The following is a 21864-nucleotide window of genomic DNA, read 5'->3' on the forward strand; positions in this document are numbered from 1 at the left end:
CAGCATAGTGCAGATGAAGTATATAGGCTCCAACTGAGGCTCTTTTTAACAGCAGTTACAGCATACCCATGTAATAAGAGAGAGATGGGGGGAGGGAGCGAGAGAGAGAGAGAAAGCAAGGACAGGAAAGGCAGGGAGGTCAAACAGAAGAGCATCCGGTTTGCTACCCTACACTGAGGGTGGGGAAAAGGGGAAATAGAAAGAGGAAAAGGGGAGAAAGTGAGCAATGAGTGCGTGTGGGCGGGGCACTATGCACAGGGACACTATAAACGGGCTCTTAAGCCGGAGATACCAAAAAATGAATAAAATTAAGGGATGTCAACCAGTCACGCGTCGTTCGGTTTGCTACCCTACGCAGCTACGCTGAGGAAAGGTGGTTAGGGGATGAGAAGGAAGGAAAGGAAACACCGGGGTGTCGCTTCGTCCAGAGGCAGACAAAGAAACAACAGTCGCTCGCTGAGGTCTGTCCACTTCAAAAAATGCAGTAATGCGCGTGCCGCTTTCTTGGCTTGTGAGGCATATGGCCACGGTTCAGGTACTTTTGGCTTCACCTCGCTACAATTGTGTAGTGCAGTGAAGATATACACACTGCAGTGCGGCGAAGAGAAAATAATTTGCGCGAATACTAAGCGTATACAACGCGTCAATATTTAGTGTATTTTGGCGGCGCCTCCAGAACACCAAAGGGGCAGCGGGGCAACAGAAGCTGAAATCCGGATTGGCTACAGCTTTGATAGTACCCCCCCCCCCCCCCCTGCCCCTTGGATGCCTTGATGATCCTGCCCCACTTGCTTGATTACAATCTCAAGTGCTCTCCGGAGGCCTTTGCCGGTGTTCTATTTAATTTAGCCTGCCAAGTGATCTCACCGAAACAAACATTTGTATTGCGCTGAAGCTCGCCAAAGCACATGCGTCATTACGGAACGCATAATAAAAGCCGTCTCGCACATACGTTTGTGACCGTGAATGATGTTTTGAATCCAGGTGAAATACCATATTGACGCTTCTGATAGCCTAGTTACGTGGCACAGCGCTTTCGGCTCCACACCACGTAACGAGAGTAGTTAAAATCGCAAATGCGGTACCGCCGCTCCGTACACGACCGACAATGTGCACCGCTAAGACGCCACCACGATATATCCCTCCCACGCCAGAGCTGTCAAGGAGCAGCCGTGGAACGGACGTCGGCTACGACGCCGCTGCCACCGCCGCTTCTTCTTCTTCCAGAGACAGCGCGCCCAGAGATAGGTCCCTACCACTGGAAACGCCGCTGGGCAAACACGCACTCACGCATTCCCAACCACGTGGTCTCTGGCCAAGTGCCGCCGGCCGCACGGCCTTCCCAATGTCGTTCAGGAGGCGGTTGAGTTTGGGGGGGGGGGAGGGAGGGGGGGGGGGGTCCAGTTATATCCAGCGTCGGCTGACCGGTTCCTCGAGGTGGAGAGATGCGCCCCGACGAGACGCGCGTCGTGCTTTTGCCGCGTATGTTAATTCTTCGTCCGCTATGCATTTGCTTCCGACACGCTGACGCGGAGCGCGCCGACACGTGATAGAGGACCGATGCACATGTGACTTCGCCGTGCGTGTCGCGATTTTGTTCGGCCGCTGAGTTTGATATCAGCGGTGTCGCCAGTTTGCGAGGACGCTTCTATCAATATTTAGAGCTGCGGAAGGATTGGATCGCGTGAATGTGTGATATTTTTTACACGGTATCCACATGACTTTCGTAACCACTATATACATAATCCTTTACTTCCAATAAAAAAAAAAAAAAACTTTCGGTTGTTAGACCAGCGCTTGTGCCGTATTCTCTCTCGTGTTTCGATTTTATGTGCGCTGCCCAAGCAAGAATGGTACTTTAGAGCGATACACATATCAAGGTCACGCGTGGCGTGGGTCGCCGAGCAGATACGCGAGTGGAATGAAAACCTGGCAACCTGTGCGTTTTTGCACGAAGCACGCTAAAACACTGTGAAATTCTTGACTTCACATTGATTTCGTGGGCGCGGCATTCTCGGGCGCGAAATTAAAAAATGGCGCTCTCAAACTCGATAATATATACAGCTTATTGATTTAGATATATTTGGATATTAAATATTAGATAACAATGAAAATCTGCCTGCAAGAATGGAGAGGTTTAGCTCGCGCATAAATGTATTAGAGTGTACGAAATAACCGAGCACGCGAGGAGACGTCGATGGCAGCTGCAGTGGAGGTAGCGCCATCTTCTGACATTTTCCTAACCATATCGGGCTAGAAACCCTCTGGATTGTTTCATTGTTTGCGCAGAAGGGGAACAACGAAAGGTAAATCCACTACTCGCGGACCGATCGTTGTTACCGCCGCCTTTGCATCAGCAGTTAGCCAGTGAACGTAGTTGTCGCAATTGTAGTTCGGCGTGCTCTGGTTGGCGCGTTTCACGAGATGGCGCCAACACTACTGCCACGTGACTGTTTGACGGACAAACCAAAACTCCTTTTTCACCAAATGAACACGATAAAGCTCCTAAAGACTATTGTGTCAGTGTAAACTTATCCATAATTTCTGTTTAGTGCCCTTTTAGAGGAGCACTGACACGTTTTCGACCGGTCATTTGTTTCGCTATAAGAAGTTCCAAGCCTTCTAAACCATGTGAAAAAATACTGGCAAGCGTCCTAAATAACCCACTAAATACATCGTTTTATAGGACATGCCTAGTTATACAGGAAATGAATGTATCATGACGTCATGATACGCTGCCTCAATCCGTTGTTGCGGTCACAACGGCTGCCACACGCGAACAACTGTGAGAAGAAACGCGCGCAGTACTCTTTATTTGTTCTTTTTTTTCTTTCCTATGCGTTTAGCTTTCTTTGGAAACTAGCCACGACTTCTTATGAGTGTTTCAGACGCTTTCGTGGGCCGATCCCGCCGTTAGTGCAGTCTAACACCGGTAAAAGCCGCATTGCGATACGATATCTCCGCGACACGGTACCGGTGGTACCATGTAGTACCGGACGCTGGCACAGTGGTAAGGGGACCGTTCTCGCACTCTTTCTTCGCGACAGCTAGCATTCCTTAAACGCTGTCGTTTTTGAGACGCTGCGCCACTGGTCGAAAACGCCGCACGCGGTTCCGACCTGGTCCTTGAGGAAGTGGCACTCGAAGTATCGGTTCGCTACCGCGTACTTGGGTAAGGCGCGGTGTAGATTTACGCTAGCATGGTGGTGAGGGCAGCGCCACATATAATACACAGTGCAACATAGTGCCACAGATAACCCCCCTTCCCAAAACGCGCTAAACGCTTTCTTGGACAGCAACCGGGTTTGCTTCTTCATAAACTTTTGTTACGATTTGCTGGCAATGACATCAAAGGTAGTCTTACTTCTACACCGCGTTAGAAAGTTTTGCTCTCTTTTATCACGATGTCACGATAATGCCAATGATGCAGGCCCGGTCATTTAGGAACCAGTGCCGAATATAACCTTTTTTCACGACCTTTACCTTTGCTAAAGTGCCGTACTTCACTTTCCGGCAGCCCACCCTTCCATTGTCAAGAAAGTGCTTCCTGCCCTACTTGACTTTTGCTGTGACACGCAGCTGAGAGCGCGGCTGTAAAGCGGGAGACACACGGTCCGATTCGGCGTCCGATCCGGCGTCCGACGCGCCGGAACGGCAGCCGGAATCGAGGTGTTTTGCCGTGCCGAAGCGCCGGATCGGACGTCCGGCGTGCGACAAGCCGGGCAGATTTTCATCGTCCGACGCGTCCGACAATCGCACCGTCGTCTGGCCGCAGCCAATGACAGCGCGGCTGGCATGTGACGTTCTCTGACGTTCCCTCCACGGAGGCGGCGCTGGCTGGCCGGTTTCTCGCAGCTTTTTTTTTTTTTTTTTTTGTTGTTGTTGTTGTTGTTGTTTTGTTTTGTTTTCCTTGCCTGCTGCAGTTTGTTTCCGACACGAAACAGTTACCAGTTCAGTAAAATTATCTCGAACGTGTGCCCGTTATGCAAAGCAGCGCCTAGTACACTAGCACTAGGCTACTGGCGAGATCGGGAGCCGCGACGCGAGGGCATTTCGAGGGCAGACATCACACACCGGCCGTCTGAGCGAGGCTGCTCGCTTCGCTTGCACGTTTGCCCTTCGCAACGACTGCGTCGAGTAAACCAATTGTATTTAATTACTGGCTACCTAAGTGTACAGTGTTAATTGTTTTGGCAAACATAAGCGCTCTTCGACGAGCTCGGGTTGGATCGTAAGCGCCGTCGACCGCGGCGTCTGCCTAGCTAGGCCTAGCGGCCCCATCTCTGGCTGTTAGCGGAATCGTCAGTGGATAACGCGCCGTCGTGAAGTGTTCTGCCACTCGCAGGGGCATAATTTTATTGACAGTGTTCGCGTAAAGCGAAGCAATGTTGTGCAGAGTTGTTTATATTGCGTTTCTCGACGTGGCTATGAAGTCAAGCTGGGGGGGCTGGATCTGGGTGGAGCTTACGCGCCGCTCAATCTTTCGGATGCACGCACCGTGTGTCCCGAATCGTCGTATGCCGCATGCCGGAGCATGCGGCGCCGCACGTCGGATCGGACGCCGAATCATACCGTGTGTCTCCTGCTTAAGCCCCGCATTGCTTCTTCACCCTTCTTGTTATTTTTTTTTCCGCCTTCTTTTCCGTCTCTCCCTGATCTTTTTCTCCCCACTCCCCTTTCCCTGTGCAGTGCTGTTGAGGTGTCCTCCTCCGAGAGACAGTTACGGCACTGCACTTCTCTCTTCCTCTCCTTCAAAAGTCACTGCACACACGCTAAAGTGCCGTCCCTTTAAGCCCCAACCACTGGCACGCGCCGAAAGCTTCGGCGCGCGCTGGCAAGCGAATGCGTCGCTTCGCTTCGGCTGGAGGTAAAGGGCGCGCAACCACTGCAGAAAAGCTCCGACGCGCGCCGAAGCTCGCTCCTCGGCTGCGGCGCACTGTTGCTGGACTACTCCGTCTTCATCCGTCAAAGTCCGGCCTAAAACAGCTTGCTGTAAACTAAGCTCGAAACAATAAGTTATTGATCTGTATGTGCTTTTAGATATTAAAAACACGTTTGAATAATGAATATACACCTACCGCAACAGTTTGTTTTTATTTTTGAAGTAACAATAGTGTATAAAATATCGACATCAGCGCTCGCGCGTCGTCTGTCTGCAAGATCGCTTTGCAAACACCTGCACGACGATGCCATATATCAAAAACTGTTGCACCATTTCATTTTTTGGTAGCTTATTGCACAGCCAACTATGTAAGATATAGGCGTGCAATGTGTAACTGAAAAAAATCTGTGTTGGAAATATTGCCACGTAGTAGTGACGGTAAATGAATAGTGCCGGCTCAATCGCAACGATAGCGGCGAGCAATGTCGGCAATCGTAGAAAATCTCATCTGCGGGTCAAGCGCGTCGGTTTGCATACGGCAGTCGTCGAAAGTTACAGCCCATTCGCTGGTGTCCGCGTGCCTTCCAGAAACTACAACACAATTCGTGTCGCGTATGCAATCAGATTAGCAAGGTTCGTCGACAACAGACAGAACCATCGATAACATTCGCGAAACTTCCGATACGTTCAGGTGCATCCTGCACCGAGCGATAACGTTTAACATTTTTTAGCCGGTGAAATACGGTAACCGCATACAGATAAAGCATCCGTGTCAATATAATTATGCTTGTTGGTGCATGAGAGAAACGTGAACAAGTGGGTTCTGAGAAAATCAGCAAAACAGAATTGAAACCCCTGTAGCATTCAAAAAAAAAAAAAAACTAGAATAGCTAAAATGTATGCAATTCGTATCTTGTCTCCCCCCAATTCTTGATTCTGCCAAATCTAGCCTATGGAGCACCTCTATTATTCTAGGTTGTTTTGACGCATCAACACCCCACCCGGAGGCCTTCACATTGAGTGTATTGCTACAAAACATTTTCACAGTGTATGGGCCATGTTCTATTGTAACTGGTTTCCACATATCAAGTTTGCCTTTCTTTACATTAATGAAATGACATACCGTCAGATAATACAAGCTTGAGAATTAGAGGGTTTTAATAGGAGTCTTTCGTTGCCCTTTGCCAAGTCGTACTATTGAAGCACTTATTCGAATGTATGGGAGCAGCTCATTTGCATAATATAAGAAATATATAAACAGGTTATTTTCACAATTTATACACTTCGTCACCACAAAAAGAAAAATTGCAGTTTATTGTTTTCAGCCTGCTATGATGTTTTGACTGAGAAAGATATATTCAATTTGTTCTGCGAGGCCCGCAATAATTGCTGTGGCATATTATTTTATTGCACAACACTGCATACAGTAGCCAGCCATTATTAAAACTCGGAAGAAATAAATAGCACAATGCATATGATCAGGCACATAGCATATTATTGCACTTTCTTAATTCATGCCAGAATGACGACCACAGGCGTCCTTCTCCAACAAGGTCAGCATCCATCGTGCCTCCTTACCATCGGGCTTCACACCCTCAGCACGTTCAACCTTAGCTCTGTGGTGTTTACAGCAACCTCAAGTGCGTCTTACGGTTCCAGGGATAAGAAAGAAGACCGTCCTGCCTACCTTGGCCTTGAAGCAAGCAGCTCTGGATTGTTTGCACACTTTCTACTTTGATCGAGTCCACATATATACGGATGGTTCTTCCACTCAGACCAGCTCCACCAGCGCAGTGGTTATACCATCACGATCACTAAGCATCCAATACAAGATTTCTCATTTGACAACATCGACCGGTTCGGAGCTTGTTGCCCTCCGAGGTGCCGTTGATTATATTAATAACCAACCGGCTAATCGGTGGGCAATATTCTGCGATTCAAAGGCGGCCTTACAATGTCTTCTGTCATCTCTTCGTCGCGGGTCATGTGAAACACTCGTGTCGAAGATACGAGAAATGCACCATCACGAGATCATGAAAGGACACGACGTCGTGTTTCAGTGGCTGCCTGGTCATTGCGGTATCTCCGGCAACGACCTCGCTGACGAAGCTGCTACGAAAGCCCACGAAGGAGCAACCCTTATTTCTGTACCTTTATCGCAGACTGACACAGCCCAACACTTAGGCAAGCTAGCACACTCTTTTGACATAGGAAAAGTGGCACACACCTGGATTCACTCTACATCGATTGCATTCCCTCGATCCCTCTATGCAACTGCGGCTGTTACCAGGTCTTCTGCGAAATGAGGAAACAGTGCTGTGCCGCTTACGTTTGGGCGTCGCATTCACCACTGCATATGCATTTTTGATTAGAATGGCTGATAGCGCCGAGTGCAATGCCTGCGGTGTCGAGGAAACCATAGAACACCTAATGTGCTACTGCCCATCTTTTGAAGATGAAAGGCAAGACCTCTGCAGAGCTCTCAATCAGCTAGATGGAAAGCCGTTCACCTTGAACAAGATCTTGGGACCATGGCCTCGCATATCGCAGCTACAAAAGGCCACAAAAGCGCTGCTGCGATATTTGAAAGATACCGGATTGAGTCAGCGTCTGTGATCCAGACTGAGTGACTGACTGATACCCCCAGTGGACTTTCTCTTCTTTTAATCTTTCCGTCCCCCTTTCCCTTTCCCCAGTGTAGGGTAGCCAACCGGGCTCAGTCCTGGTTAACCTCCCTACCTTTCATTTATCATTTTCTCTCTCTCTTCTTAATTCATGCCCTTTTTTTAATTGCACGAAAGCTACTACACTAAAATAGTATACTAGTACATACTTAAAAAGCACAATTTTATACTACGATAATAGTCAATCATTCAAATTTTTATTGTAGTGCCCAAGAACAGCTAGAGAGCCTTTGTACTGGTGCACTTAACGAGCACTAACTATGTGAGACAAAATGTAGAGAAAACATGAATGCAGTAGACAAAAAAATGGAAGATAGAGAAACAAATAGGGAAAAAAAGAAACGCGAAAAAGTAAAAGGGAGTTAATCCTACGTGATTATTTACAGATACACAAAACACAGGAAATGAACTCTGAAGTATGTTTTGGAGTCGAGTCTTATTAGCACAATCTTGTAACAAGCCCAGGCAACGAATGTGGAATGCTACCTGGTATACTGTTGCGGCACAAACAAATGCATATGATCAAGGAGCTTTAAGGAATGTGTAATGTCATGGACCACCTTATACAGGAACAAAAGGTGCAGGAACAAAGGCTCAACTGTGGTCGCCAGAATGGCAAAAGTGGTGCTTGAAGATAGACATCAATTTATTCTGGATGCGTTCAATGAGGTCAGAATTAGATTTGCTCATTGCACCCCCCTCCTACAGAGGCATACTCTAGTAGTTGGAGGCACACAGCAGAATTTCAGAAACACAACAGGTGAGTGGAAATCATGCAATATACGGCATGCAATTCCAAGAGCGTGAAGGACATCTTGTGTAATTATCTATGTGAAGAGAAGCTTAGCATTTTGTCGAAGTACACACCAAGATCTTTCATTTCATCGACCCTAAGGAGTGGAGCATCACGTAGGGTGTATCAAAATTTCACATGGTGCGTTTTGTGCATATAACTTAATGCCATAGTGTTGGAAGCATTTAAGAGTACTTATTGTTTCTGCACCAGTTCGAGAGTGAAAAAATGTCTTTTTGGAAGTCGATGCAGTAGTGAACACTGTTGACAGTCTGAAAGTCTGAAATGTCGGCACACAAAGTCATGCTGTTCATTTATTAAAATGCTCTTAGCACTAACAGAAAGCGAGGAATCCCATATCGATTCAAACACCTGACGCACTGAAGAGGATAGATATAGGTCGGCAGTTAGTAACTGCACATCTAGCACCTGATTTGTGCATGGGCAATGTTCATGCTACCTTCCGAGTGCTAGAAAAGGTACTAGACTTTAGGGAACTATTGAAGATGCTTGTGAGAACGAGGAACAAGAATGCTTCCATACATCTTAACCCTTTCAGACACCACTTTATCCCGTTGATTGAAAAGTTGCTTTCACCACATCTCTTGCATCCTCAGAATCGTAGAAAGTGTACAGCCGCAGCAAATATTAAGAATTTTCAATAGTTTAGCGAGTTTTGTCAAGTTTACAAAATTTCGACTCCATGCGAAAACTCACTACAGGAGCACAAAATATGAAAACATGTACTATTTCGTGTTTTGAAAAGCTTGAAAAGCACTTATCCAGCCACTTGACAATTATGCCTGGTGCACAACATTGTAAAAAACAATGAAAGAAGTGAACCCGCTACATACAACATACTGACACAGAGTAACAACACCCAGCCGTCCACCTTCTCACTCATTTTGTTAAAACATTCTGCACATTATTCAAAATTGCAGCACAGTTCCAATAATAAGTGTTTCAAGATGTATGAAACACATTTTAAATACCATTACTTTCATCAGTGCTTTTGCTATTGATGCACGCTCCTGCTGTGCCCAATTGTGTAGACAGCGTCTCAAAGGGTTAAGCTCTGTGGAGGAAATACCATCAACAGCACAAGAAAGGGAAAGTTTAAGGCAAAGTTTAAGGCACTTCATATACTTGGAAACGAGGTTTTCATTGACTGTTAGCATACACTGCGCCAGACTGAGAAGGAAGGTTACTTGAAGCATATTTCACGCCATATAGCAAACAGAAATGTTCTGCAAAGGCATCAGCAGTGTTCGAGACAACACCACTATTTTCATGCAGCAGACTTACATCTTTGGCACTCCTTTTAGAAGAGAGAGCCCACAAAGCTCCAGAAATATTTTGAATTATGTGTCACGCTGGCTTCAACACAATCAATTTGGTCAAAGTAATGATTCTAATAATAATAATAATAATAATAATAATCTTAGTGGTAACTTGGCACACTAGACTACAAAGAAGGCTGATGCCTGTATGTTAGAGAATCTGATAACCAGCCATCTAAAGCAGGAATTTGCAGGATGCAGAAGACACTTCCTTCCCCTCCACGTGCACACACACTTGCTCAATAACACAGCACAGCACACACGCACACACTCGACAGGTGCACAACACACAGGAGTGCCAATGAAGTCTGGTTCCAAGGAAGGAGAATCCAAATCGCCAGGGGGGTGGAGAGAAAGCTCTGCATGCCAGATATAATCATGAGTTGTGGTGTCGGGCCATACAGGCGTGATGAGGGCTCAGGCTGTGCTGACCACTTGTTCAGACGAAGTGAAAAAAGATTAGTGCTGTTTAGAGAGACGTCAAACACCCTGCAGTATAGACTAGTGCAATGTTGCGTTGGTATTGCAGGGTGTGCTACTTGAGGGGTTTGAGGCAATCCTCGAAGGCTGGCATGAGCTTGTGACAACCGAAAAGACGGGAGTAAAGGGTGCGTATTGTCCGGCACAAAACAAGCTGAAGTTTTGTAGCCTCGCGAGTTTGGTACGGGAACTATACTGATGAGCAGTACTCAAGTCGTGACAGAATGATAGAAGTGTAGAGTGCTCGGAAAACCTTAGGTCATCAGGGAAGGGACACACGGGACACAAACCCAAGAAAGGGCCGGTGCTTACATACAGTGCTGGTGACATATGTGGAAAATTTGAGAGAACAGCTAAATGCTACACCCAGAATGAGAAGGGCCCGAACAGTCTTTATAGAAGTGCCTCCAAGGAAGAAGGTTGGACGTGCAGCAGTTTCGTTGTGGCTGATACGCATGGCAGCACTTTTTACGGTGCTACTACAAAGTTTGATATTGTAGGCCCAGTCGTTCACCTTTACGGAATGTATTTATTGTAAGCACATATGCTGTTCATCGGCATATTGTTGTTGTGGAAGCGTTAACTTGTTAATCAAACACATTCTGGGCAGATGCATTAGTAACTTGGTTTTGAGTACATCTTTGTCCTGACTACAATTTATAGTATCGCAGCAAGAAACATTTTAGTAGAGGCTGAAGGGATTCCAGCAGTTTAAGCATACTGACTGCACAAAACACTGATGACACCTTTTCACCTTCCCCACAATGCACTCACACCATCTACACTTTCCATAAGCAAAAAGTGAGATAAAAATTCAATTACAGTTTCATTGACTCAGTACTTGCTGCTTCTGAAGCGGGCATCGAAGCAATCATGGTATACGCTGCTACATGCATAGGTCTTGCATGATGCAGGTCCTGCTATGCACTGCACACAGGGCACACGTTGCAAACAGATAATTTCTTTTTGCAGTGCTCAACTATAACGACACACTGACTCAAATATGACTGCGTTGCCACGTATGCTTCAGTGCGTCAGTGTTCTTGATTGCTACACGAGCGATTTATCCCCAACTAGCCCAAAAGACGGTCGCACTTGAAAGAAGTGAGTGAATGAGTACAGTGAACTTGTACTGAACTGGATTCACATGCCGAATAAAAGAGCGCAATGTCATCTGAAACAGGCGGCACGGCTGATTATGTAAGTACTTCCAATAGTTCGGCTACTAGTGTAGTTCGCTTTCGGGAGTTATCTTTACCACTGGAAACAGCGCAGAGCTTGCCTCGTTAAACTTGAGTCAACCGACACCACACGAAACACGCCGCGGTTGACCAACCCAACTTCCACACGGTTCATTCACCACATCACAGGTCACACGAAGTCAAGAGTGCCATATTTTAAATCACTGCAGCACCAAACGGACCTGAAAATTCATTTCCTTCGACAGATTTCTCGTTCACTCGCCAGTTACGAACTCGATGGACGCGCTAGGCCTACGCGTAACGTAAACAACATCGGCGATAGGCGAGTGTTGATTATCCAGACTTCGGAGCTCGTAAACGTGTTTCCATTCGTTTTGAGCACAACAAAATGCACATACAACAAGCACAGACGTTGCGGCAATCGTGATTCGGTTGGCTGTTTTAGCAGACGATCGTACCGAGCCCGGCGGAACCCAGTGGGCAGGTTGGATTAGTCGGCGTCGTTCGAAGTCGCTTCGGATCCACGTCGCACTGCCACAACCTACGGTCGTCGGTCGGTTGATCGTGTCGTTGTCGGCCTACTTTTACAACACTGTCTTTCAGGAACACTGTCGCGCGCGTCGTGCGTCCAAAACACTCGGACGATCGTTGGTGCCGGCGTCTCCGCACGGTCGGCCATTACAGTCCTAGCAGCCAGAGGCTCCGCAGCCTCCGATTGGTTGACGCCTGCGAGGCGTCGCAGCCTCCCATTGGTGCACGCCGGCGCAGCTTCGCCGCGCGCCGGCAAACTTCTAGCATCGGCAGTAGACGTAATCGCTGCGCGACGTTCCGCTTCAGCGAGTTCCCGACCGACGCTTTGACGCATTTGACCCTTCGGCGCGCGCCGAAGCTTTACAGCGCGTGCCAGTGGTTGGGGCATTACGCGTAAGAAGCGCGCGGTGAAGTTTTTGCAGAAGTAGTAGAGTAAAGCAAGAGTAGGCCGATGACCTCCACTGGGATCTAACCGACGCCACAGCGCGTCCGTACACTTACACACGAGTCCAACTCTCGCCCGCTCAGAAGTACTCAAAAGTACGATCACCGAAGTCCTTGGTCTTCACCCCGGCGCTGCCTCCTCCTCCCCTTGTAAGACTGCGAAGTGTTGTCCCCTAGACGAAGAGGCACGGTTATACGGACAGAAATCCCGGGCGTCCGCTGGCAAATGTGATTTACGGAGTTAAGCGACGACGACGGGAGCCTTTCTAGCCGCCCTGTAATTAGGCTGCGAACGCGAGCCGCACTCGGCTCGGAAACCCTTGGTTTGCGACTGCGACGCGTCGTCTGTAATCGGATTTCCCGAAAAAAAAAAAAAAAAAGCCTCTCCGCGATGCGGCCCCGGCAGACTCGTCGGAGCACAGTCTGCGTCGTATTTCCAACTCGAAGTTTCTGTAGGAAAAGCGCGTTTGCTGGAGCGTGGACCTAACTTTTATTGCAGTTCTCGACAATGTTTGCATAGCCATTTCGGCGTCCTCAAGCGCCGTGGCACTGTCGATGGGCCTGCGCTCTACAGTAAGGAATAGCGTGTTATAGCTGGAGCATGCGAGCACGAAAGGTAATTAAATTATGGAGAATTACAAACCCAAACCGATGAGTGGTGGGGGAGAGGGCAAGGGAGGGAGGAGACTGGTGCTGAGTGGATTAACTATGACCAGCTGGGGCTCTCTATAAGGTGCAAGAAGTAGCAACATTTGATCAATACATCCTTTCAGAAGTCCATTCTCATTTATTAGACAGAAGAAACTTTGGTTATTCCTGGAGAAAACGAATCAAACTTTTATTTCGTGAGTCTCGAGCGGGAACCTCAGCTCTGCATATATACAAGATTTACATTTGTTCTGTTTTCCGTTTAGCTGATCAGCTCTACATTTGATTGCTCGACATTTTGCGCAGGAATAGTCCTGAGCGACATGACAAATGACAAAGAAAGAGAAGAAATGGTTGTTGCCAGGTTCCCGCTATATTCGTATATAGCCTTTGTAAACGAATATGTATATAATGCGAAAGAACACTTTCCAAACACATCGCGAACAAATTTTCGTGAACGCACGCTGGATAACTTATTTCTGTATCCTGAAATTTATTCGCCTTTACATATGAAGGAACAAAATAACTTAGAAGATAGCATTACGTCACGTAGCCGACCTTGGCAAGCGAACTATTTACCTTCGCTTTTTCCCTCGCAGCGTCAGCCAAACACATGACCTATGACACTCGGCGTATTGACCTCGAATGTTTGGTTCCCGGTAGTCTTTAATCGATGCGCACTTGTTCGGCTGCCCTATCGTAGCTCTGCTACAGTGAACTGCAGGCCTGGCTGCAATGTGCGATCCCTAAAACCTATCGCACGCCCTGACGTTACGATCACTTGTTGTGCCGATGCATTTGGCTTCACCCATGCTGCGCAATGCTCTCTCCTAATTATTTCCTTTCTTCATGCGTTACAAATAGTTATGACATTGCGCGCAAGAATAAATGGTTCGCACTTCAGGTTTCAATTAGTTTAGATTGCTTATACACTAAATCACATTTGTCATACGTGCAATATACGTTTTTGCTTTCTTAGGCAGTTCGCCTTGGAGCGCATCCGTGTGCAGTGCTTTTTAAAGAAGTGCCTTTTAGATTGCTCGGCTCAGATAGAGAATTCGTCCGTCTTGATGTAACTACTACTGCATCACACGAGTTCAAAGGCAGCGCCGTGTACACTTGGTCGGAGCTACGCTTATGGCAGCCAGGGGGACACAGGCGAAAGTGTTCCCAGTGGTCATGGGCCGCCGCCTCAAAAGGCCATTGCGGCATTCTCGTTGGGATGCATGAAGACTTGACGTGCACGCCTTCCTTCTCATCCTCTTCGTCTCGCGAGGCCGAAGTCTTTACGGCGTCCCGATGTCCTTTGTGGGACCCAGTGCGCCGGACAGCGCCGTACAGAAAGCGGTGTGCACACAGGTACACGCCGAGAAGACGAGGTTGAAGGAGGGAAAGTTATACGACGCCTTGTATTGATGAGCGGTTGTAAATAAAAGGGGGGAAGGGGGAACTTGTGGCTCGGAGCTTGCGCGGTCGTCCTCAATCAGCTCTCACACTCTCGCCCGTTGTCTTCTTTTACGACGCAGGCGGAACTCAGCCTGCAAGGGGATGACTTCACCCGGCAGATGTGGCACATGTACAACACCTTCGAGGACGTGGTCGTGGGAGGAACGCTGCCGTCGACTGACCACCCGGCCGGTGACGCCCAGCAGCAGCACACCTTGCCGCCGAGTCAACAACCGCCGCCGGCCGCAGCCGACGACACTGCAGCGCCTGCTGCCGTCGCAGCCGGTAGCTTGCGTGGAGGCGACGTTGCCGCTGCTACTGCCGGTGCGCAAGCAACGGCGGCTCCGCGAGCACCCAAGCCCGTTCGCATCCCGTCGTCGCCCGACGTGCGGCGGGACTCGTCGTCGCCGACGGCGTCGCCCGGCGCTCGCCGGAAGAAGAGGCCGATGTCCCAGCGCTGCTCGTACGCTGCCTGCGGCAGCAGCGGAAGCAGCATTAGCAGCAGCAGCAGCGGCAGCCAGCAGCAGCCGCAGCAGCGAAGCTCGCTGTCTTCCTCCGGCAACCCGCTGCTGGACACGATCGGCTCCATGACGTACGACCCGTGCTGCGAGTCGGACGACTACTACGACCTGGCCAGCGTGTACCTGCAGCGGCGCCAGGCGCGCCAGCACAGCGACGGCGAGTCTATCGCGTACGCGGGCTCCATCGACAGCGGCTACAAGAGTCTCTGCCCGACGCCCGAGATCCCGGACTACGAAGCGGAGGCCAAGCCTCCTGGTAAAGCCGTCGTCGTCCCGCCACAGCCCGCAGCGGTAGTGGCGGCGACTGCCAGGCTTGCGGCGCCTGCGACCGCGGGAGGACAGCAGGGTCACAAGCCGACACAGGAGGAGCTGGATGCCGACCTGGACCACTTGATGCAGCTGCGCCAATCTCTGCTGACGGCCATCGCCCGTTGCGAGTCGCCGGTGAGCCCCAAGAGCAGCACCGGCAGTCCGCGAGCGGGCTCGGCGGGCGACAAGACGGTGAGGTTCAGCACCGAGAAGCTGACCTCGGCGCCCTCGTGCTCGCCGGCCAAGGCGCCCGGAACGCGAGCCAAACCCATCCTCAAAGACCCACTGTGCGCCAACCTGCGGGCCAACCTCGAGAGGCCAGACAGTGGAGGCACCTTGGAAGAAGAGATCGACAGCCTCCTGTGTGGAGGCAAACCCGACTACTACGACCTGGACGCCCGGTTCCCGCCGTCCACGTACGTGACCATGGTCGAGGAGAAGTACCGCTCGAATGCAGGATACAGCGTCGCCAAGGTCAAGTGCTTGAAAGGTGAGTCCCCCCCGCCGGTGGCTAAACTCGTTTCTCAAGCGCCATCTGATGCTTAAGATGAACACTGTAAAGCTGAACACTGTAAAGCAATGTAAAGGAGGAAATCCGATATAAAGAAGCTAACTAGTGAGTTACCAATTGTTTGTTCAATGAGGTAATCCTTCATAACAGAAAGGAAGAGTAGAGAAGAAAAGATATTTATGCTAACGACTTGTATTTTCTGTTCTTGCATACGCAGACAAATGCCAAGAGTCCTCCAAAGACCACAATCACGCAACGTTGACAGCCGAGCCAAGTAGGCGCTCGCAAAGTCACGCTAGACAATCGCACCAGCAACCGCAGCACCACCAAGCGGGCCCCTTGACGCCGGCGCTGGGCACGTACAACCCTCCGATTTCGGCGGAACCAATGGTTTCGCGCTCAGAGAAGAGCACAGCCCACCCTGTTCCCACGCCACGGTGTTCGGCAGCTCACGTGGCCACAACTGCCAACAGCGCAAAGCCGGGCTCTCCCAAGCCTACTCTCATGCGCTCTGCCAAGTCCCGCTTCAACGAGGTCGCCAAGTGCATGCTCGAGATAATCGAGGACCTTCAGCACAAGAAGATCACGGAACCGCGACCCGCCAAGACTTCTTCCAGCAAGCTACCCGCGGCAACAGCAACAGCCGCCTCGTCTTCATCACAGCCTCTACGCGACACTCACATCGGTGGCTCAAGAGCAGGACCCATCTCGGTTCACCAGCAACAGCAGCAGCAGACACAGAGGCCCCTGTCGGATTCGGAGTACCACGTCTACGAGGAGGTCCTGTACGACTTTGTCAACTCGGCTGGAAGCGTCGCGTCCGAGCTCCAGCGACCACCGCCGCCCCTGCCGGCGAGGCCCAGTGAACCGGGTCACCGACCTAAGCAGAGGAGCAACCTGTACTCTCTGGTGCGCAACCAGGAGGAAAGGCGCAATATATCCAAGTCACTCGAGCAGGAATGGTCCGGTGACAGGTCGACGCGGCTGGAGGACGAGTACGGGTTTCGTTCCGTGACCAACTCGTAAGATAGTGCGCGCTCGTCGAAGGGGGTCAGGACTCTGGATACTCATGGCGACCATCTTGACTCGACTCTGTGCATACGTCAGATGGTTCAGGACTCTCTCACTTCGCTCGGTGAACATCTGATTAGACTGTGCAGGTGTCAACGTTGTGACGAGATGACATCATACGCAACGTGACCCAGCAAAATGGAGAAACTCCTGCAGCAATTGTTGTGGTGGGGACTCATGCAAGTGCATGCGCACGCTTGTGGATGCAAAGTGACGCTGGACTTGCTAACTCATGAGCAACGTGTGACGACATAGTGATTGCCTCGGGCTCCGCGAGACCCACACGAGTGCACTTTGTAAGCGCAGCCTCTTAGACTCTTGGGTCAAACAAAATATTTAAACCTTCTCTCAGGGGATACAAAAGCCCATGTGTTCAAATGTACTACGCTTTGTGCATCACGATGGAGGCGTATGGGCAATTTGTGAGGCAAAAGTGATACACAATCATTTATATGCGTATGCCACCTCGTCTGTTGCTCTTGGCTCAGGACCAGAACGCACACGAACACGCGCGTGAGCATTTGGGCCCACGTTAAGTATATGGCTTGTTCAGATAGTTACGGCCAAAACTTAAATGTCTTGTAACGCATCCTGTTGAAACGTTGAGTGTTCTCTGACCTTATTTAACTATTTGTCAACTTCTAAGAACGTGAATGTAAAATCGCTTAGAAAAAACTCATCCTCGGTCGACGTACAGCGACGAATGTTATGGCGCTTTATACACCCAATAGGCAGCGATATACTGGATGAGTTTTTTGCACATATCAATCATCAGGGTTGCAAGGGAATTCACATAATTAGTGACTTGCCAAGACTCTTGCCAGCGTTTTTCACTCTGCTGCATCCACACATACCTAAGAGTTTGAGAAAATATCAGCAGTGCATACGACGTTCATAGAAAAGATGCGTTGGCAATTGGCAATAGCTATAAATCTGGGCAGCTTTGCACATTTGTGTCCAGTCATCCTACCAGAAAACGTTTACAAAACTCGTGTAACGCTTTCAAGGCATCTGAGAACTGACACACATGACATCAGTGACGGTGGTTACATTTGCCGCTGCGCTCGCTGCCAATGCAAACAATTTCCAGGTTCCAAAGCTGATATGCCTGAAGCTTATTGAATAATGAACCGTTGTACGTGGATGGACTGGTCATATCAGTTTCACGTCTTGTATTGTAGCACTGACAATTTGTCTTTGGCTACAGCCTTAGCATATCTTACGGTGGACAATTTTCCGCAGAAGCAGTGTGAATACGAGCAATACCTCAGCTATCGACGAAAGCGTGCTAAAAGTACGGCAGAACCCAGAGTAAGAGCTTTTAAGCTAGAAATATAGAGGAAGCAACGCTTTCTAATCAGTCCTGCCGGTCAACTGGAAGTGCATCTACTGTTAAGCACGTTGGCATGTTCTAGGCAATGTTGCAATTATTAAAAAAAATATGTAGTGTTGATCGCTCTCGTTAAGTCGGCCCCGAATAGCATGCTGGCTCGCGACAGCGACGAAAACTTGGGGCCGTTGCTTCTCCATTGAAACATGGCCCCCTTCATGCCCCTGATCTCACCTTTCGAACATCTATTTCAATAAACGTGGTTGGAATTCAGGCGTGACTTGGAATCCAGGCTAGCTTTGCATTTCTACGACTAGAATGATGGTAAGAACAAAATGCCTGGTCGCTAACTTGAGAACATTTTAGTGTGGCATGAGTTGAGAGAGAGAGAGAGAAACGAAGAGGGAGAAAAGTTGTTGGGCTGAGCTCCTGCGAGCCAGTAGGTCTCACTAGCGTGGGCACATGGAACGATGGTGAGTCTAACGTTTAAAACTGTGCTGCTGTAATAATATAATGAATCTTTTATGTCTTACGGCAATGGTGAGCTACTGCACACGAAAGCGTAGAGCAGAATCAGGAGTGTGCGCTCATAGTTCAGTGATCTGGCGTTATCTCCTGATGGCTCAGTTATGTGTCACTGCCATATTGCTCTTTTGGATGACGTTTGAAGCTTTTGCAATGGAACCAGCGCTTGCATACGTGTATCCAGTGAACTTGTCGTTAGATAAAGTAGCTGGTGTAGTGAATTTTGGTGTCGGACAATACAGTCTTAAGTACTACGGTGTGAAAGATCCCATCTAGCCATCTGACAGAGAATCATTCCGTGCGCTTAAGAAACGCTTGTAGCTTAATAAATTTTACGAAGTGTGATGACCCATACATATCCACGAGCATAACTTCCCACTGTTATTTTAATTCCGGCCCAAACAACGGCAGTTAGAACGGTGATTCCGAGTTCTGGGATGAGACACCAAGCACAAGCCTTTGGTGTTACTGCGGTTTATTATCCAATAAGGGAGGTACATTTATCTTCAAAATCGCTTTATCAGTAATTGGACGATGTGTAGTGAAACATTGAGGTCGTAGAGAAAATATTTAGCTAATGATATCACATAACTTTTCCATTCTAGCATATGTATACTCAGAACACATCACACAATCGGCACTGTTTCCAGCGTACAGTGAGATATGAGTTGAGGAAAGCAGTAAAATATTTTCACCGGTGTTAATGTCGAGTGTTCTTGTTTCCCGTACTGATATTAAGCGAACTATAGCAATATATTTTCCCAACGCTGTTACGATTGTGTGCCTCATGCGAGATGTTCACTACGCCTGATAATTTATCCGCGCATTATTGTTATCAAGTGTGACAACTATCAAAGTTACACGTTGATAGCTTACCCACTGGGTACTTCCTTTTTCGATCTGAAGGGGCATTAAAGGGAATCGCTGTGTAAGGCTATACGATGGTAGTTTGGTCTTCTCGACTTACCTTTCTCACCATTACATTTGTGCAAAGAAAAAAAGGAATTTGTCGGTAAAATCACATCGAAATACCAAACTGCCCTTTGTCGAACCGCGGTGCCAATTACACCAACATGTCACATCGCAACCTGACATTTAATTTGAACGGTTTGACTTTCTTTTTCGGTGAAGAAGAATTACGAATGACGTTAGGTTGAATTTTGTTCCGTTATTCTCCTTGCTACAGTCGTGAACCAATGGCTTCGGCGGACCGTTGCTTTAACCTGCGACGACACGGATATCTCTTTTTGAAATCTGCATGTATCGCCGCCACCCTTCAACATTTTCCACGCATCTTGACACATCAAACCGTTTGGCCACTGAAAAATTTAGTGATTGGCTATTTCGAATGCGTCACTATACCTCTCTAGCCTGAATACAGCATATGTTATTTTAGTACCTCTACACTTTTGGCTAAGCCTTCCCATCTATCTCGGAGATTGTGCACAAAGTTAAAACATACACCAGTGCGTGACTAATGTAGAGCTACAGTGCATAGGCACGACAGCGTGATCAAATGTTATCCCTATGTTGAGTGCTCCCGTGTACAAGCGGGTGCATGTAACAGGGTACTCTGATAGGCCTCCATATGAACGCACTTTCACTGTTTGCAGCTGTAAGGTGCAGACAACTTCCGCGACCACATCTCTTTACGACAGAAAGGTTGCCGAAAGTATCTGGCGTCGCTGGATGGCAAACTGCAATTTCTGAGCTTCTCAGCATATCAATCTTATGACATTTCAAAGCATTCTACACAGTTTACATATCACGTTGGCGCTTGCCTTGCATGTACAATTGGCGCAACCCGTTACACTTTGGCATATCATGCATGAAATCAGAAATATAGCACGAATATCACCTAAATGCACTTGGTCACATAAACTTGGCAGCTGAATCCCAATGGTTACAACTGGTGTTAACTTAGACGTGACATACACACGCATGTGTTTGTTTGCATCGAAATATATGCAGAGTGTCTCCTGTCCATCACGGAATTTTTCAGTTGACAATATTGCCAGTAGGCCACTGGAGATACAGCCCTCGAAGAAAAAAAAAAAAAAAAAAAACTCCGCTTCGCACCTGCAGCTGAATATTACGCACTATTGAACTGTCGTGACTCATTTCGTTCTATTAAGTCATCTCCTGAAAAAAACATGTGCCAGAGCGTTAAGCTGAATTAATTTCGTGCGATTCTAAATCACCGCACTATACGCTGTTTCATTTCGCTGTGAAGACGAGCTACTTGCGGCAATAGATAGTCTACCACGACGGATAAAGTGCTGCATGGTTTCGCTTTGACATGACATGTTGGGCCTTTAGGCGAAACACGAAGCAGTGTCACTGTCTATAATTTAATGAGTTTTGTGTCACTGATTCTGGGGTCCATGTGAAAAAAAAAAGTATTGTTTGTCCCCAAAGCAGACATATCTTGAAGAGAATCGTTGTACTAACGATCGCTCGCGTGCAGCTGTAAGCTTTCAGATTCACTATATACTCATGTTCAGTTTTACACCTATACGAAGACGTCTGGATGAAAAAAAAAGTGTATATATAAATATTTCAATGAAAAGTACTGCCTCAATGGTATATTCACGCATATTGACAGTTTATGTGGAGAAGAGAGTAGAATGTGTATATTTCAGTAAGTGAAATAAATGTCTGTTTTCTTTTTTACGCCTTCTGTGTTGTCGAACGTGAATTGCGGCGAAGCCAAAATGGTGTGTTGTGGCCGAGGTAAACTGACTGTGGCGGACCATACTGCGCTCCGGGCTTTTGGCCATCTTGGTTTTGGTTCTGTTGCATTTAGACAACTGATATGATGAGGTTAACAATGAGTACAACTCATCCTTCACCACAAATATACGGCAGCCTAGCTACTCTGGGAGCGCCTCTTGAAGGGCAAGGGACTGCTAAGGTAGAGGGAAATCCCATCGCGTGCGCTGTAACTGTCTTGCTCGACCGAGGCACTCACAGTAGTGGCGGTGGATGAAGGCCTGTTAAGCCTGGTAGTCAAGGGTAGAAATCCGCTTGTTTCTCGTTGTGCGACTACGCATGTGCCCAACCCGAGTAGATAAATGACAAAACATTTAGTTATGACCTCCGAGAACTCAAACGTGCATCGCCTTATCTCTGAGGCCGCAGTGGGGC

At 48.3% G+C, this 21864-nt stretch overlaps 1 protein-coding gene across 2 annotated transcripts in view; it reads left to right on the top strand.

The window, feature by feature from the left end:
* LOC126522043 (uncharacterized) overlaps positions 1-21390 on the top strand; it is a 197534-nt gene extending 176144 nt beyond the window's left edge. For both annotated transcript variants that reach the window (XM_050170823.3, XM_050170824.3), the window contains 2 exons: positions 14531-15770; positions 16009-21390. In XM_050170823.3, the coding sequence (XP_050026780.1) occupies positions 14531-15770; positions 16009-16817 (2049 nt within the window). In that variant the 3' untranslated portion in view covers positions 16818-21390. The remainder of the gene's footprint in view (positions 1-14530; positions 15771-16008) is intronic.
* Positions 21391-21864: the final 474 nt, after the last annotated feature.

Source organism: Dermacentor andersoni, chromosome 6 (assembly GCF_023375885.2).
Source record: "Dermacentor andersoni chromosome 6, qqDerAnde1_hic_scaffold, whole genome shotgun sequence".
Lineage (NCBI taxonomy): Eukaryota > Metazoa > Arthropoda > Arachnida > Ixodida > Ixodidae > Dermacentor > Dermacentor andersoni.